Source organism: Rhinoderma darwinii, chromosome 5, assembly GCF_050947455.1.
Source record: "Rhinoderma darwinii isolate aRhiDar2 chromosome 5, aRhiDar2.hap1, whole genome shotgun sequence".
Classification (NCBI taxonomy): Eukaryota; Metazoa; Chordata; class Amphibia; order Anura; family Rhinodermatidae; genus Rhinoderma; species Rhinoderma darwinii.
Window position 1 is genome coordinate 210,853,366 of NC_134691.1, and position 12,855 is coordinate 210,866,220.

Sequence of the window (12,855 nt, forward strand, 5' to 3'; positions counted from 1 at the left end):
TTCTCCTGCACATTTCAGAGGTTTTTGACTGCTTCTAATACACAAAAAAGAGAACCAACGTGGTTGGAAAACTATACATTGCATAATACCACGCAAAATAAATCTTTCTAAAATATATTTGGGTTTATTATCGAACTCGCCATTTGTGATACCGAATTACTTGACGGCTTGGGAGGGGGAACTAAAGAGAGTGTTTACATCGGAGGAGGTTTCTTGTGTTCTTAGACATTCACATGGCTTTTCTAGGTGTGTGCGTGTACAGTACAGGAATACTCATATAAGATCCTCACACGTTGGCTTAAGACTCAGGACTTTTTATTTAAAGTTTACCTTTCTATTACTTCTCTTTTTTGGAGTTGTGTACAGGGGACGTAGGTAATATCTCTCATATTTGGTGGTCTTGTTCACGAATCCAACCCTTTTGTCAACAAGTTGAACGCTTTATAAAGGAAGTGTGCCCAGTGTCCTTCACTATTACAAGGGAAGTGGTCTTATTATCGTTGCCCACCATCGAATTTCGACCCTCACATAGGAGTCTTCTCACATATATTATTGCGGTAGCCAAATTGTTAATTCCCACTAAATGGAGGGATCTCTCACCACCCACATTGGCACATTTGATTTCCAAAATGCATCAATTATGTAGGTTGGAAGAATTAGCAGCATGGGAAAATAAAAATAGACAGCTATTTTTGCAGGTTTGCCAGCCTTGGTTGGACTATAAGACCAAGAATCAAATTTTAGTTCATGATGTCTAGAGACGTTATATTCAGAGGAGTAGGATATATTTGAGACCTGTTATTTGTGAATACTGATGTTACATACATGTGCATGCAACTCAGGACATGTAAGGTTATAAATAATTTGAATGCTTTTCATTCATTTCACGACCATGATAAATGACAATGTTATTTTCTTTATTGGTTATTTTTTGTTATAGTTCACATGACAAGCTTTATGACGGTACAGACATATGAAGGTTAAAGAATGCATTTTGAGTGGCACAATGACTTAAAAACAAAAAATAATAAGTGGGTGTAGGGTATATTTCTTGGCTAATATGTGTTGGGAGGTTATTGCTCTCTAGCTAAAAAACATGCCTGCAGTTGTATACAGCTTCAATTGTGCCATTTGTTATATACCATCATTGAAATTGATTTATTGATTTTTTGTAATTCTGTACAAATAATTGTATGTACCTAGCTTTTGTTTGAATAAATAAAAAGAGTTTATACAAAAAAAAGTCTCCCTACCCCGAACTGCTCAAAAAGTTTTGCGACATCCTGACCCCCTTCTAAGCATTTGTATATCAATTCCACTGGCCCAAGAAATAAATTAGCGACATGTTATGAATGATAGCAGTAAATCCCTTCGGCTGTGACCATTACACATTGATTTGCAGCTTAGGCTCTGTTCACATCTCGTTTTATGCACACGTTTGTGGTATACGACGACGTATATGTTTTTAAAGTTACAAAAACCTATATGCATATGTAACATATGCTTAAGATTTTTGTAGTATACGTTGTATACGTATTTATGCGTTTGTGTCTGTTCTTATTTCTAAAAAAGTATACTTTTTTTGTGCTATATCAAACTTTGTAAAGTCAAGATTTCCCATATATGGTGACAAAAGCGTATATGTTTTACGTATGCAAACGTAGGGTTTAAGATTACATACGTCGTCCGTTGACTTCAATACAAATTAAAACGTATACAGTTAGGTCCAGAATTATTTGGACAGTGACACAAGTTTTGGCATTTTAGCGGTTTACCAAAACATATTGAATATACAGTTATATAATCAATATGGGCTTACAGTGCTGACTCTCAGCTTTAATTTGAAGGTATTCACATACTAATTTGAGGAAGGGTTTAGGAATTACAGCTCTTTAATATGTAGCTGCCTCTTTTTCAAGGGACCAAAGGTAATTGCACAATTATCTCAATTATATAATGGGCTGCATGGGTTATTCCCTCGTTAATCCATCATCAATTAAGCAGGTAAAAGGTCTGGAGTTGATTCCAGGTGTGGCATTTGCATTTGGAAGCTGTTGCTGTGAACCCACAACATGAGGTCAAAGGAGCTCTAAATGCAAGTGAAACAGACCATGGTTAGGCTGAAACAAATGAAGAAACCAATCAGAGAGTGGCCAAATGAGCAGTTTGGTACATTCTTGAAAAAAAAGAGCGCACTGGTGATCTCGTGAACTCCAAAAGGCCTGGACGTTCACAGAAGACAACAGTGGTGGATGATCGCAGAATCCTTTCCATGGTGAAGAAAAACCCCTTCACAACATCTACCCGAGTGAAGAACACTCTCCTGGAAGTAGGTGTATCTGTATCTAAGTCTACCATAAAGAGAAGACTTCATTAGAGCAAATATAGAGGGTTCACCACAAGGTGCAAACTGTTAATCAGCCTCAAAAAAAGAAAGGCCAGATTAGGCTTTGCCAAACAACATGTAAAGAAGCCAGCCCAGTTCTGGAACAGCATTATTTGGACAGATGAAACTAAGATCAACCTGTACCAGAATGATGGGAGGAAGAAAGTATGGAGAAGGCTTGGAACGGCTCATGATCCAAAGCACACCACATCCTCTGTAAAACATGGTGGAGGCAGTGTGATGGCATGGGCATGCATGGCTGCCAAAGGCACTGGGTCACTAGTGTTTATTGATGATGTTGTCAGGGATCATTACCATGTATATTGTTTGCAAAAATATTATCCTTACATATATATGTATGTATATATCAGTATATTACACAAAGAGCTGGAATGTAACAAAATGGACCATGTATCAGGGGCACGCCTATGGAGACACTGCCCCTGGAATGCAAGAGGAGTGTACAGAAGAACTTACAGCTGAGGAGTCAATGGGGCTTAAGCACATCCCACATCTCTAGGGAGGGAACGTGTGTTTCTTTCTTTGTTCAAATAAAGTTAGTTCACTTCCTACTTGACTGAGGGAAAGATGTCTACCAACATTTGTCTGTCTTGTGTACTTTTTTCCATGCATGCTTTCAGCTTTCAATTTACAGAGGTGGTTATTCGGTGTGAGATAACAGGGGAAAAGGAAGTTTACCCTGACATTTGGCGCCCGAACGTGGGGACACACTTGAGGGGATTTCGGAATCCGGACAAACGACAATCACAGGGTGAAACAGACGACCAAGGACTGCCCACTGAAGGAGCCTGATCACCTCCACAATAACACGGTAAGCCAGTTGATTTTATTAATCTTTGACTTATCTGTGTTACTGGACGGTCTTGTCGGAATCTGTAGAACCCTGGTCGACTGGCTCGATTATCTCAGGCGACAGACGCGACATCCCCGCTGTGTGGTCACGAACCCGTAAGAAATTAGTCGCGCCCGACTAACCATCCTCTGGGTAATTAGGGACTAGATAGAAAATATAACCTGTCTTTTACAGGGGCACGCGGGCATATTACGATGTGTGATAAGTCGTGGATAGTATTATAACCTGTCTTATACGCGGGCATGCGGGCACGATAAAATGTGTAAAATGTGCGATAAGTCGTGTGATAAGTCGTGGGACAGGTGCATGCGGGGTGCAACGCATTGATAAGTCGTGTAATAAGTCATAGGTAATATGTTGGCCAGACCTCGGTGAAACTAGAAGGTTGCAGACCAAAGGTGTTATATAAATTATGTGTATAATATAGACGGTTAAAATGGATGGTTTACAGTCCATATTCAAATCATCAGGATCACCCGTACCCGGACGATCCTATTCGTATGATTTAGTGAAGCGAATGGAAGATAGGAATAAGAAAGGCATTGTATGTTATATGTATTAGAAAACACAGGACCAGCCGCTGCCCTGTAATGGCGTCCGTATCTCAAGTTGAGTGTGTCCTCATTGTGGGCAGCAAAACCCCCCTCACAGCTGAGCACTGTGCTTCCTGTGGGAGAGACTGCCCCCCATCCCTGATGAAGTCACGCCCGGCCCAACCAAATCTGTATGAAATGATAGCCTTGTTAATTTTGTAATTTCCCTCAGTAACACATGCTGCAGTGTTTTTTTTCTATTCTAGATTCCGTCCTGCAGGATGCTGTACACTGGTGTGAAGACACGTCATCATAATATAGAGATGTGGCCGACAGATTGGACACAGTTACAGATTATGTGTTTGATGTTTTTAACGTAGATAATTCCTATACAATAGTGTGATGAATGATTGCAAATACGTACGTTGTTTTGCCGGCATTGAAATTGTTAAAGGAACAGTGTCACGAAAAAAATTTTTTTTACATCAGTTTGCTTTTAGTGTTTTATTAAAAACTTTTATATTTATTTGTGTGTTTGTGTTTTACATTTTTTTATTTTTGAACTTTTTCTTCCCTATAGGGGCTGCCATTTTTTTTTCCATTTCTGTATGTGTCGATTAACGACACATACAGACATGGAATATGGCACATACAGTCCCATAGTGAATGCGAACGGGGCCCGTTCCATCCACTATGCTGTACGCCGTCTGTGTGGGAACGGCGCATGCGCCGCTCCCACACAGTCCAAGTTGAACTGTGTGACGTCCGGCGCCATTTTCCTGTGGACCGGAAGTTGCGGCCGGACAGTAAGATTACTACTTCCGGTCGCAGCTTCCGGACTTGTGCACTTGGAGCGGGAGGTAGCAGACGGAGCGGACGGACCGGAGGGAGCGGCGGCGGCTGGAGCAGGTAAGTTATTTCTGTGTATGTAAGTGTTTTACTGTGTGTTTACAAGTGTATGTAAACCTACTACACTGTGTGTTAGCTCAAAAAATGGCGAAACACAGTGTAGGAGGTTTGACCGTTCAATCCCCTCGTTTCTCCCGGCACTAGCCAGGATAAAGGAGGGGGGAATTCTGAGAGCTCACTAGAGCGAGTGAGTTTTCTCAAATTTTGCAGCATAAAGCAATGTGCTTGCTTTACCACATGCAATGCTGCAATTTTGGGAATTGCTCCATCTAGTGACCAGCACTGGGAAATATTATAAATTAGAATCTAATTTATAATATTTCCTGACTCGTGAAAAAAATTAAAAAAAATTAGAACAATGTTTAATCACCTATACACTAATTGTTTAACTAAAAAAAATATAATTTTTTTTCTAGCGTCACATTCCCTTTAAGATTGTGAGAACAGAGGCTGTGAGGAGTGAGTGTGTGACCCCCTCCTGTAGAATTCGGTTGGGAGGGGGGCTGTGTGCTGTCTGCAGTGTGAAAAGCAGACTGACTGGTATACAGGGCAAGGAGTGATGAGACAAGGGGGTTACAATATTGCACAGATTTTAGATCTATATTATATGCTCTTATTTTTAATAGCAGTAATGTCTAAAAAAAAATAAAAAAATTCTTAGTGTTTTGTGTATGGGGTTAAAATCAGTTTCTTTTTTTCTGTGTACAGGAAAGTTTCTTATCTTTGCGCATGCACTGTTGTTGATAAAAGTTACGCTGCATATTTATGTGTTATGATGTGATAAGATTTAATGTATTTTGATGTTAATTCAAATGTATTAAACTACAGATATTGTGAGACACAGGGTCTTGAAAATGTATGTGCCCCCACTGTTCCCTATTTTTATATACAGTTTATTGGTTTGCAGTAATTAATATTAGCAGATATAATATTTTCCGTTTTATTGAATAACTAATTACAATTGTTTTGTTTTTGTTTTTACACATGAGGCACGTGCTATAGTGGTGCCTAAATGTTATTTTGGAAAATGTGAAATGTTTTACAGGTAAATGGTTGCAAGTCATTTTAAAGATAAAATGTATTTTTGTCAGGAGAAAGTCATTTTTGTTCCAGGCTGTTGTGTATTACAGGGGGTTAAACTAGTGCCCCCCCCAGATAGAGTGCCAGACCTTGTTATGTTGAGATGTAGTTTTGAACCCTGCTACATTACTTTCGCAGAGTCCACAACGGGGGGAATGGTGAAGGGACTCATCAGGTACAATTTTGGTTTGTTTTGAATTAATTAATTTGGTTCCAGGAGATCTACAAAATGTGTAAGAGATCCCAATGAGTAATCAACATTAAATGTGTATAAGAGTAACCTAAATGTTGAGGCTTTTTCTGTGTAGATCCTTCCAGAACAGTAAATATGGCACTGGGTATGCTGTGCTGTTGTCTCCACCCAATATGAGGTATTGCGTAAGAGACCATCCCCCTCCAGCAAATTTACACAAGAGGTCAAGGTCACTCACAGATGAGTCTTTACAGATTTAGGAGGGAAGGAGGTGAAAATTATCTGAACATTGTTAATTTTATGTAAAGATTTTAGTAATTTGTATTTGTATTAATCAAGTATTTACAGAACCTGATAAAGTGAGATTCTCAAAGTGTTCTGGATTATCAGATGAGTGTGGAGAAGTGTATAACATTTCTTTTTATTTTAGAGAATGAAGACGCCCCCCTTTGAGATGTTCTATCTATATGTGACATGGGTTTTAATGTAAATTTGTCATGTAGAAATACTTGATCATATACAGTATGTACAAGACAGGATACGAGGCACCAAGTAACTCATCCAGAAACCACTCTCACCTTCTTGTTCATCTCAAGGAGCGGAGCTGGAGGTGCTCGCTGAGGCCTGTAACCTGGCAGAAGGTAAGACGGCCGAAATTTACACTGACTCTAGGTACGCTTTTGGCATCGCCCACAATTATGGGCCCATTGGTAGTAGGAACTTTATTGGGTCATCAGGTAAGCCAATTTAGAGAGCAAGAGAAGACAGAACTGAAAACAAGGGTATGTGCGGCCAGGTATCAGTAAATTGGCTTGTCCCTGGATAGAATATTGCCACCGCTAGGTTTGTAGCAGCCGGCATGATGTGCGCACGGCATGACATAGGTAAAACAGCAAAGGTACCTGTGAAAAGTGCGGCCCGGCCAGATTACCCATCCCAGCGACTGCAGAACATACAACTACCCGAGGTAGAAGTGTATGACAATGTGCTCGTGTGTGTAGATCTGTTCTCAGGGGGGTCTGAAGCCCGGCCGGTATCTTCCCCACTGCAGACGTTGTGTGCAGTGACAGGGGAACAGTGTTATCCCAAGTATTGAGCAGGTATTTGTATAATGATAAGATGTCAACAGATCTCCAGATGTTATTCCAGAGTTAGTTTGTTTAATAACGATATTCAAGAAGTGTTGTGGGAATATTAAATACTGAGGTTAAGTTTTATGTAAAGTTCTGAACCAGCCTTAGCATTGGACTATTGGAGGCATGCGTCAGTATTATGTTTGTGTAAATGATAACTTCACACTGCAAGTAGATTCCCATTTCAAAATATTTTTGTTGTGAAAGGAAAATTTTAGAGCAGAGAATTCTGTGCAGTGTATATGTGTATGTATAGATATAAAGAAGTAAAATGAGTTTGGATGTATCACTCTAGTTACTGCTCAATGTGAACGTTTAATGTAAAGATGTTATTTGTTAATGTTTTTCTTCAAATTAATTATCTGATTAAGATCAATTACTGATTATGCGTTGAAAAGATTGTTTTCCACAGGAAGTGTCCAACTGGGAGCGGAAGGCGTGAGAACCAGATTCTGACAGAATGTGGACGGATAAAGGAAGGTAAACCGGTACCACCCAAGGCACTCTTGATGGCACTTGCATTGATGGTGTATGACCTCACATATGCCCCAAGACTGCAAGGATCGATGTGGTAAGATCTAATTGGTATGCCCCAGGTTTTACAGCTGATGCCGCTAAATTCTGTTAGAGCTGTTTGATTTGCCTACAGAACAGTCCTGGCAGACCGGTGCCAACCTTATCATACCCGCCTCCCACAAAGTGAACAGACCTTGAGAGGCCTTCCCAGGTAAAACGAACCAGAGTGGGGGGGGGGGGGATTGGTTTGAGACACTTGTCAGATAAACATGTGGAATCTGTGTATATTTCTGTGAATAGAAGATGTTCCAGGTAATCAGCTGAAAATAAGGTATAAATCCTGCTGGAAAGTGTAAACACCAAGTTCAAATATAATGTACCCAGTAACTACACATTTTCTAGGTGGCCTGTCCAGTGGAACAAAGAAGTTTTTCTTACATAAAGGTGTTTGTTTGATGTCGTTTAAGGGCCTGTCATTATTACTGTATGTACTTAGAACAACGTTTATAGTGTTTGCGGATGATGTTATCACCAGATTAGTATTTATTTTAACAATTGACAAGGGTTGGGGGTCCCCGGCAAGTGCCAGTAAACATGAACTAAAAGACTTTTAAAATGATGAACTCCATCACTGAGATGCGGCAGGCGCAGCCGGAGCCAGTACAACGCGTTTGTCATGAACTTACGGCAGTGTCACAATTCTAAGCAGCCGCCCAGACAAGTAACTTGCCAGAGGAAGAGGATAGATACGGAGGGTTTGTGGTAGTCACAATAAAACTCCACTAATCCGTCTACGTGGGATCTCACCCCAGGCTCACAGCATGAGGTGCTATGTACAGCCCGGTGACGTATACTAAAAGAGACGGTGTCTGACAGACGAGAAGGTCAAACCAAGTCCTGATGACATCAGCAAAGATCAAAGTAAAGACCAAAGACCTGAGTGAATCCGTCAGCAGTATCAAGTATTTTAGTAAGTAAGTGACCAGGTGGAGGATAGTAATAAATCCCCCACTGGACACCACTGTGCAGTCTGACTCCACAGAAGACAGAAGAAGAAGAGGACGATGATGTACAGGACTGGCAATGAACTGATGGGACCCAAAACCAGAGGGTGATAGCATGAGATTGGTGATAGCATTATATTATTAGTTGAGGCTCTATTGTTTATATTGTCTGAGGTTTATAATTATAATATGTGTAAATATGCCGCGGTGGTGCAAATTACAATCTGAGGAGTTTTATGTGGAGGTGTGAGGTGAAGGTCACTGGTTGTTGTCATTCATATGTAAGAAGTACATGGCAGCAATGACAGCCCGGAGGTTATGTTATCTGGGTGTCTTTAGGTTTGGGGAAGACGCCGCTCATGACCTGTTATATCTGCAGGGGTAAAAGTCCCATTAGGACAGTAAGTGACAGTGCGACAATTATTACCATTAATAAAAATGTAGACTGGATTCATTATATATATTCCAACCAGCAGCGGTTTGTAAATTATACCCGAGATGCTTTACAAGGGTTAGCCGACCAACTAGGGCCCACCTCAACTATGACATTCCAGAATAGAATGGCTCTTGATATGATATTGGCTGAGAAAGGTGGGGTATGCAGAATGATAGGGACAACCTGCTGTACGTATATCCCCGACAACACCGGGCCCAAAGGGAAAGTCACAATGGCCATACATAAGTTGGAGAGCTTATCTCAGGAGTTGAAAAGAAACTCAGGTATTACCGACCCATGAGACCAGTATTTCTCATGGATGACTGGATGGCAGAAAATATTAGCACAAATAGGAGTAGTGATAGTGATGACGAAAGCTGTAAAACAGACTGTGCCCACTATGTTTACACAAATAGACGAGGTGACACCGACAGTCCCTTTAAAAATAACCATCCTGTATACTGAGGAGAATAGGGAAAGTTAGGACCACTCCGAAACCTTGGAAGTCCAGGTACAAAGGGGGTTTACTCATAAGGAGTAGCTCGTCTCAAGCTGGTGAAGAAATCCAAAATCCCTACCCGCCTGGCTCAAATGGTCAGTGGTAGGTTGCTAGGCAAGAGTCAGGGATAGAGTAATAGAGTAATAATATTTTTAGGGGGTACTGTCAGGGATCATTACCATGTATATTGTTTGCAAAAATATTATCCTTACATATATATGTATGTATATATCAGTATATTACACAAAGAGCTGGAATGTAACAAAATGGACCATGTATCAGGGGCACGCCTATGTAGACACCGCCCCTGGAATGCAAGAGGAGTGTACAGAAGAACTTACAGCTGAGGAGCCAATGGGGCTTAAGCACATCCCACATCTCTAGGGAGGGAACGTGTGTTTCTTTCTTTGTTCAAATAAAGTTAGTTCACTTCCTACTTGACTGAGGGAAAGATGTCTACCAACATTTGTCTGTCTGGTGTACTTTTTTCCATGCATGCTTTCAGTTTTCAATTTACAGAGGTGGTTATTCGGTGTGAGATAACAGGGGAAAAGGAAGTTTACCCTGACAATGTGACTGAAGACCGAAGCAGCAGAATAAATTCTGAAGTGTTCAGGGATATACTTTCTGCTCAGATTCAACCAAATGCAGCAAGGTTGACTGTACATTGCTTCACAGTACAGATGGACACTGACCTAAAACATAATGCAAAAGCAACCCAGGAATTTTTAAGGCAATGGATTGGAATATTCTGCAATTGCCAATTCAATCACCAGATCTCAACCCGATCGAGCATGCATTTCACTTGCTTAAGACAAAACTTAAGGCAGAAAGACCCCCAAACAAGCAACAACTGAAGGCAGCCACAGGAAAGGCCTGGTAAAGCATCACAAAGGAGGAAACCCAGCGTTTGTTGATGTCCAGGGGTTCCAGACTTCAGGCAGTCATTGCCTGCACAGGATTCTGTACAAAATATTACAAAAAAAACCCGTTTTATTTATGGTAACGTTAATTTGTCCAATTAGATTTGAGCACCTGAAATGAGGAGGCTGTGTAGAAAAATGGTTGCAATTCCTAAACAAGAGCCCAAATCATGAAGATTGTGTCGCTGTCCAAATAAATCTGGACTTAAGGCCCCATGCACACGACCGTGTTCGGTCCGTGATATGCGGTCCGCAAGTCCCGGACCGAGCACAGTGCAGGGAGCCGGGCTCCTAGCATCATACTTATCTATGACGCTAGGTGTCACTGGCTGTCCACGGAACTACTGTCCCGTAGTGAAAACATGATTACAGTAAGAGACAGTTGTCCCACAGCGAGGCAGTGACACCTAAGTATGATGCTAGATGTAAAGGGTTTGCCAGACACAGGTTCTGTGTCGACGCCCGGGGTTAATCAGCCCTCATCAGCTCCAAGGTCTGCTAGAGTGACGCGATCTGTTACCACTCAGGCTTGCAGGCTTAGGAGAGGGAGAACCTATCACAGCTTGGCCTGACGGTTCTAGCTCCCGCCCTTGGTCTATTTATACCCTCACTTGCAGCATGCTCCTTGCCTGTGATTGTCTGGTTTCCTGAGTCTGCGATTCCTGCTATTCACCCGATTGACCGCTGTTACTTATTGACCCTGACTTGCCTGACTATTCTCCTGCTCTGATTTTGCTACTACGTACTCCCCTGGTTTGATTTGGCTCGGTGTCTCCGTGGGCAACTGAACCCCCTTGGTTCTGTGTGCCCTTGTCTTGTGTTGTCTGTCTTGCACTTACTGAGCGTAGGGACCTTCGCCCAGTTGTACGCCGTCACTTAGGACGGGCCGTGCAAGTAGGCAGGGATTGAGTTGTGAGTAGATTAGCGCTCACCTGTCCGTCTCCCTACCACGATTCATTACACTAGGAGCCCGGCTCCTCGCACTGTGTTCGGTCCGGGACATGCGGCCGACATGCTGACCGTACATCACGGACCGAACACGGTCGTGTGCATGGGGCCTAACTGTATGTGTGGTGTACGTTTTGGAAAAGTACTGAAAAGCGTAGTAGACTATGCTTTTCAGGACGTAGGGAAAAAATAGGATAGAATGTAAGCACAAAAAACTTATGAACAAACTACACAAACAACGCTTTACAGCATTCCCGTGTACAGTATTTGGCTAGTCTTCTCCATGTAATAAACATAGTTGGCACTTCAAGCCGTATAAGTTAACAGATACAAAAGTAGTTGATCTACATTTCAGTCAAATTTGATATCATAATTTTCAATCAAAAATGTGCAATAAATTGTATGATTCAATAACATATTTTCAAAATGTTTGTTAAAGTATATAATATTACATACCTGCCAGACCAAGTGTTCTGTTCTGCCCTCAGAAGTAGATAGGTATACACTTAAAAATATTGTATGCGATGAAGAAGTCAAAATACTGGTGATAATTGCATCCCTCATGTTGAATGGGAGCATGGTGTATACCACAAATATAATGAATAAGAAAAATGATACCTGTGCATAAAAAGAAAGTACGGTAGTTACAATAAAATATTAATAATATAAATAAAATTGTTAATAAAAGGACTAATTTAAAATGTAGAAATATAGAACTTTTTCGAAGAGAAAATCTTTGATACACACTGCGAAAATAAATGACAACATACATATGTATGTATGAGGCTGGCACTAGTAATGGACACTACTAAGATGCTAAATCTACTAATGCAAAGTACTGAGCCAGGCAGTATTACTATTGTAGAACTAATAATGGGAAATACAAGCTTAGATTACTCATTGGCCTTGTGATTAATATTGATAATAAGGATGACTATGATTGGGAAATACCATGAGGGTAGTATGCAAAAAAAAACTTTTATTGCGCCTAATCACAAGGAACTTAATTTTTGGCTATGATCATTTCCTGTATCTCTGCGGGTTACATAGGATATTTTTGGATAAATGGGCAGCTCACCCGTAAAGGCAACAAATAAATAAACCCAATAATCTAATATAAGGCACTCAGTGCACTGGAAATGGGTTTATATTATCCACACAATCTAATGGTACATATATATACAGTGAAGGAAATAAGTATTTGATCCCTTGCTGATTTTGTAAGTTTGCCCACTGTCAAAGTCATGAACAGTCTAGAATTTTTAGGCTAGGTTAATTTTACCAGTAAGAGATAGATTATATATATTAAAAAAAAAAACAGAAAATCACATAGTCAAAATTATATATATTTATTTGCATTGTGCACAGAGAAATAAGTATTTGATCCCCTACCAACCATTAAGAGTTCAGCCTCCTCCAGA

General features: G+C 40.7%; 1 protein-coding gene across 1 annotated transcript in view; it reads right to left on the minus strand.

The window, feature by feature from the left end:
- Positions 1–12,855, minus strand: part of ADCY2 (adenylate cyclase 2) — an 831,331-nt gene that overhangs the window by 624,187 nt on the left and 194,289 nt on the right. The window contains exon 3 of the mRNA XM_075826916.1: positions 11,891–12,052. Coding sequence (XP_075683031.1) covers positions 11,891–12,052 — 162 coding nt within the window. The remainder of the gene's footprint in view (positions 1–11,890; positions 12,053–12,855) is intronic.